This window comes from Elephantulus edwardii, unplaced genomic scaffold (genome assembly GCF_000299155.1).
Source record: "Elephantulus edwardii isolate Elephantulus edwardi_28Jun2011 unplaced genomic scaffold, EleEdw1.0 scaffold00368, whole genome shotgun sequence".
Lineage (NCBI taxonomy): Eukaryota > Metazoa > Chordata > Mammalia > Macroscelidea > Macroscelididae > Elephantulus > Elephantulus edwardii.
The window spans coordinates 1,716,691-1,723,207 of NW_006400118.1; the positions used below are offsets into that span (position 1 = coordinate 1,716,691).

The 6,517-nt window shown below is 45.1% G+C and overlaps 1 protein-coding gene across 1 annotated transcript in view; it reads right to left on the minus strand.

Annotated features, from left to right (window-relative positions):
• GPR149 (G protein-coupled receptor 149) overlaps nucleotides 1–766 on the minus strand; it is a 106,585-nt gene extending 105,819 nt beyond the window's left edge. Inside the window, exon 1 of the mRNA XM_006902101.1 lies at nucleotides 12–766. Coding sequence (XP_006902163.1) covers nucleotides 12–766 — 755 coding nt within the window. The remainder of the gene's footprint in view (nucleotides 1–11) is intronic.
• Between the last annotated feature and the right edge of the window lie 5,751 nt (nucleotides 767–6,517).

Sequence of the window (6,517 nt, forward strand, 5' to 3'; positions counted from 1 at the left end):
CCTCCGCGCACGGGCACAGCGCGCTCCCCGCGGCCGCCGGCGTCCCGGGCGTGGACGCCCTGCGGGAGATCCGCTGGTAGTCGGCGTGGCGTCTGGGCGGCTCCTCGGAACACAGCAACTGGTGAGTGAGCGGCAGCGCGAGGCCGGCGAGGAGCCCGAAGGCCGCCGCGTAGACGGCGAAGAGCAGCAGCACGTAGGAGCTGGCGCAGTCGGCCCCGCAGCCCCAGGCCGTGCGCACGAAGGCGCCCCAGCCGCACAGCGGGAGCGCGGCGAGCCCCAGGCTGGCGGCCCACACGGCCAGCGCCACGCCGAGCACCTGGGCCGAGCTCCTGCAGCCCGCCGGGCTCCCCGCCGCCCGGTACGTGGTGTAAAAGTTGTAGGAGACTAGCAGAGTCGCCTTCAAGTTGCTGGAGAGGCCCTGGCACGTATACAGGAAGGCGGAGGTGGTGCACAGAGACTGCAAGTCGCCCGGGACCTCCTCGTTTGGCCACTGCAAGAACATGAAGATGGTCACCGACAGGACACTCAGGAGGTCGTCTCCAGACCAGGAAGCCACGAGCATGGACACGGCTGTCCTGTTGTGCATTTTCAGCAGGGACACTAGGGAATAAATGCTGCCCGCCAGGGCTGCAAGAGTCAGGAGGCATGTCAGGCAAAAAAGGAAGATATTCAGAGTTCCTGGTGCGTTTACAGGGTCCGTAGAATTATGATTTTCCTCCCACGGGCTGGAGTCATTGGTTGACAGATTATTGGCAAATGCAGACATGGTCCGTAGTCAATATTTAATTTCCTCTTTCAACGAGTCTGCACATTTTCTCAAAATGAAGTACGGCTTTGAAAATGGCAAATCAGATTTCATTTTCTCCTCACAGGTCTCCCTCAATTCCCCAGGACACCCCTGAAAGTAAAGATCAAGAGGTATATCTCCTCTAGATCAGACTCAACCCCAGGTAAAATTCTCGTTCCATTTAAAATGTTAATAAGAAACTTTGCAACCTTTCAATGGAAAACAAATCTAAATAAAAACAAAACCCTCCAGTTCACCACCAAGTTTCAGGTTAAAGAAAAGAAAGAGCCCGAGCTCCCCAGGTAGACTGACAGTGATGCTGGTCCTTTGGGTCCTTCTTAGGGAGTAAAGCAGCGTGCGTGTAGCTTGAGGTAATCAAACTCTGTTCACTTTTAAAAGCAGTGAAAGGAAGCATTCGGTTCCAGAGCTGGATTCAAAGGCAGGCAGAGAGATGGTAGGCAGGTTTCAGCTCTGCAGGCTCCCAGGGAGGCAGAGGCACTGACAGGACATCTGAGCACAGGCTGGAGCCAGGGCGGCAGTGTTCTTCAATCAGCCTGTGATCCTGCGAGCTGCAAGAAGGAGGAGTCATCTCCCAGCTGAAGAGAAACCAGAACAAAACAGAGGGGAGTTCCGTGGATGGGAGAAAGGCTCTGTCTCTCTTCAGCCCCCCTCATCCATGGAGAGAGATGCTGTAGTTGCTAGGCTGGCCCTTTGGGTTTTCACATAGCATACTAGCCCGAATACTTGTCAAGGAAATGTATGAATGACAAATACAATTTTTGAGAAGTCTACACTACTCCACTAACTAACGGACTGCTTCCGTTCTCATCTAGTTTTCTCCGCTTTACAATCCAAGGGGGGAAGAAATCAATGCCAGTTTTGATGAAATAGTGCTTGTCATTTGTGGTTCTTTTTCAATGTGCTTCATAAGAGAAAATTAGCCTTTATTACACTAAAACAAGATTATGTGGAATCTTTGGATTAAGACCAATTAGCTTTAAGCACATAAAGCTATTTCTTTTTGGTCAGTGTCCTCAAGAAAGCAGCCTACCGTTTATAGAAATGACAAACTATTGCTCGTTGTCATTGCGTTGATTGAGACTCATGGCAAGCCCAGGTTTACAAAGTAGAACTATTCTGTGTGGTTTCCTTGTAATCTTAATGGAAACGGGTTACCAGGCCTTTCTTCCCTGGGCAGTGAGTTTGCATGACCAACCTTTAACTTAAGCAGCCCAGTGCAATTCATTTGGGCCCCTGAGGGGTCTTGTTTCTGTCAGGTGCCAAAAATCAGTCAGTTACCTATGAATTTAAGCGGGCACAGCTGGAATGCTCTTGGAGGCCCGAATAATGAAGCTTTGCCTAACATACTTTGGGCATGTTGCTAGGAGGGACTAGTCTTTGGAAAAGGAGAAGGACATGATGCTGGGAAGGGTGGAGGATCGGTGAAGGAGAGGAAGACCCTCAAGCAGGTTAACTGACACGATGACTGCTGCAATGGGCTCTTGTGTGTCAGGAAGTATGAGGATGACACAGGATAGAACAGGGTTCAGATCTTTTGTTCACTGGGTTGCTATGTGTCATATTCGACTCGATGGCACCTAACAACAACAAAACAACAGAACAGAGCTACCCTTCAGGGTTTTCTAGCCTGAAATTTTGATGAAAGCAGGGTGTTCCTCCCACGGAGCTTCTGGGTAAAAGCTAAAAGCTGGGCCACTAATAGTCCTTCTAGGAACGTTAAACCCACTATTCCAACTAGTCCTTATAGATGTAGTCCCATTGGATTTGTTAGCATGGGAATGGTTACGGAAGCATACTACCACATCTCTGTCCCTTGGCGTAGCTGGTAGGTTGAAACCACTAATCTTGAGGTTAGTTGTTGTTGTTATTGTTGTTATGTGCCGTCAAGTTGCTTGCAACTCATAGCGACCCTATGTAGAACAGCCCTAAACCCTCCTCTAACCTGTGCCAATCACACTGTCTCCGACACACCCATCCCGATTACCCCAGTCACTGAATCAATCCACCAGTCCGTAGAGGGGAAGCCTCCTGCGCTGTCCCTCCACCCTCCCAAGTATGATGTCTCTCTCCGAGGACCTCTCCTCCTTACAATATGACCAAAGTATGTCAGACGAAGCCCCAGAATCCTTGCCTCCAAGGAGCAGCCCGGTTTAACCCTCTCCAGGATGAATCTATTTGTTTTCTTAGCAGTCCATGGTACATTCAATACTCTTCTCCAGCACCACAGCTTGAGGTTAGTAGGGACCATATTAGTCATTAAGTTAGATGACATTGAACATTTGCAGGACGTACAGAGGTTACTCTATGAAAATGTTTCTTTGGGGTACTGCCTACAATCAATTTACCTCTCAACTCATCATTTTGCAATATTGGTGGTTTAGCAAAAACTGCTTCTCAGGAGTAGTCCTGGCTGGACATTTCGGAGGAAGCTTTGGGATGGCATTTTTTCTTCAGTCACTTCCTGCCTGCAGCATTCCTGCATACAGTGTGGGAGGCCTGGGTTGGAAGCGAGCAAGGCGAAGAGTCAATAAGGCAATGGCCTAAATGAAAATCAAGGTTGTGGGACTGTGATCATGCCGTTCATTCTAATATTTGAGGCTTCCTTTTGAATCTGGAAAACTCATGTGTTAATTATCGTCAACCACAGCCTTCAATAAACACTAGGCATCTTGCTCATCTTGATATGTATATTATTTTTCCCAACACTCAGAAAAATGGAACAAAAAAAATACATATGCAGCTATTTTAGAACTCTAGATTTTCCTGCTTACAGTGATGGACCCTGCGGTGCAGTATGAATAGGAAAGGCAAGGGGTAAATTCTTTATACAATAATACGGCTTCAGAAAACCCAAAATGATCAATAGACTTTATCTAGCAATCTATCATTATTATACTAAAACTTCTGTAGTTTGGCGTTTTATCTTTTTTCTTATATCTCACTTCTCTCTGCCAGAAGCAAAAATGTTGTTCTTAAATATGGAATTTAATTTGTTTTTCGGTTGCATTGGGGAAATAAGTAGCATTTCAGTAGCAATGAGGAGACATTTACAATAGCTGTTGCAATATCATTTTAGGTCTGAAGGTATTTCCCCTATCCTTTGAATTTTCAAATTAACATAAACTTGAAAAAGGGTCACACAATTGACTGCCTCTGAAAACCCAATTTCAGCCAGCTCTGGATCGGTTCCAGCTTGATGGTACACAACAACAACAACAACAACAGCAACAACAACCACCACCTTTATGTTTTCAACACATCTATAGAAGCAGCAATCAAGAAATCTAAAGATACTGTAAATTGCTACCTAACTTGGAGGGACTGGAGAGCATTATGCTGAGTGAACTAACTCAGTCCCACAAGGACAAATACTGCATAAACCATTTTTGTAGAATGAGTGTGAGAATCCAAGGTGGGTGGGGGAGGGTGGAAATAGAGGGGTGAGGAGGCGGGGTAGGGTGTTAATCATAGGGTTGCATAATTCAATGGGTGGGTGGAGTGAAGGAAATAGGAAGGATCTTTTGTGCAAAACAATGTATTCAAATTTGGTAAATAAATCAGAGTAATCCAAAAAATTTAAAAAAGAAATCTAAAGCTATGTTATATTGGAGAAAATGTTCTGTCAAGGACCTCTTTAATAAAGAGCAAGGCTATCAGTTTAAAGACTAAGGTGTCCCTGATGCAAGCCATGGCATTTTCAGTTGCTTCCTATGCATGCAGAAGTCAGACAATGGGATGGGTAAAACCAAAGAAGGAGTGAGGTCTCTAATTGTGGTGTTCATGAAGAACAGTTAATGTACTATGGCCATGCTACAAGAATAAACAAATCTGTTTTGAGAGAAGTACAACCGCTTAGAGACAAAGATAGTGAAACATTGTCTCACATACTTTGGACATGTTGTCAAGAGGTGCCAGTTTTTGGGAAAAAGATATCAGACTGAAAAAATTAAAGCCCTCCACAAGATGAATTGACACAACTGCAGCAACGGTCTTGAGCATGGTACCGATTGTGGGGATGGTACAGTTCACAGCAAGATGCCGAGGGTTGCTATGAGTTATAGTTAAAGGCATCTGACAGCAACAACCACAGCCTTTATGTAGGAACCCTGCTGGCACAATGGCTAGGCGGTGTGCTGTGAACCCAAAAGGTGATGGTTGGAACCCATCTGTCTGCTTCTATAAAAATACACAGCCTAGGAAACTCCATAGGACAGTTCTCAGTCGTATAAGAGGATAAGAGGATTAGTCAGAAGCAACTTGAAGGAAGTGTGTGTGTGTGTGTGTGTGTGTGTGTGTGTGTGTGTGTGTGTGTGTGTGTGTGTGAGAGAGAGAGAGAGAGAGAGAGAGAGAGAGAGAGAGAGAGAGAACAGACTCTAAGGATAATTCAGATCTCTCATAGTTCTCAAGTGGCAACAATTTCACCTCCAGCCAGTCACAGTTTAAGGGACACTACTCTTCTGCACTATCCTAGAGATCAGGATATGCTAGGAACATGGAAATCTCTCTCTCTCTCGCTCACTCCTGCGCTCTCTCTCTCTCTCTCTCTCTCTCTCTCTCACACACACACACACACACACACGCACACACACGCACACACTTTCTACAGTCTACTTCTACATCTATAAAACAAAAGAAGTTGATTAGATTATTTCTAGGAAGATCCAGTGGCCTAATCTGCAGGGTCCTAAATTGCTAGCCCAAACACCACAGCTCTCTCTGATGCCTCAGATGCACCAATCACTTGGAGGAAGAAAATGCTCAGTCTCCTCCAGTACAATTTGTAGTTGTTAAGTACTGTGGAGTAGAGCTACACCCTTTTCAAGACATGTAAATATTTGTTCTTTTGACCAACAATGGGCTGTTCAGTGTTCTTCTCCAACACCACAGCTCCAAGACGTCAAATCTTCTTCTGTCATCTTTATACCTTGCCCAGCTCTCAGATGCATTGCAAATGATCAGAAAGACCATGGCCTGAATCAGATACGCTTTTACTCCTCAAATTGACATCACTACTTGTCAATCATTTGAAGAGGTCTCTAATTGCAAACTTTCCCAGTGTAATATGTCTCCTGATTTTCTGACTGCTGGTACCAAGCATATTAATTGTGGATCCAAGTAAGATGAAGCTGTTTACAGTTTCATTCTTTTCTCCATATATCACAATGCTGCCCCTCAGGCCAGGGGTAAAAATCTTTGTTTTCTTGACATTGAAATTTAATTCATATTGAAGGCTGTATTCTTTCTGCAACAAATTCTTCAAGTCCTTCTCACTTTCACCAACAAGGTTCCTAATGCTACATTCCTCTTCAGAGAGTCCAGCTTCTTGAATAATTTGCTCAGCATCCAGAATGAATTGGTATGGAGAGAGACTACAACCGTGACACACTCCTTCCTTAATTTTAAACCATGAAATGTTCTCTTGTTCTGTTTGCACAACAGCCTCCTGATTGAGGTATAAGTTTCTCGTGAGCACAATTAAGTACTCTGGGATTCCCAATCTTCTGAGCATTAACCATAACTTCTTATTACAATCCACACAGTCAAATGCCTTTGCATAGTCAATAAAGCAGAAATAGACCTTCTTCTGGTATTCCTTACTTTCAGCCAGGATCCATCTGACATCAGCAATGATATCCTTGGTGCCACGGCTTCTTCTAAATTCTGCTTAAACTTCTGGCAGTTCCCTATCTGTGTACTGTTCTAGTCATT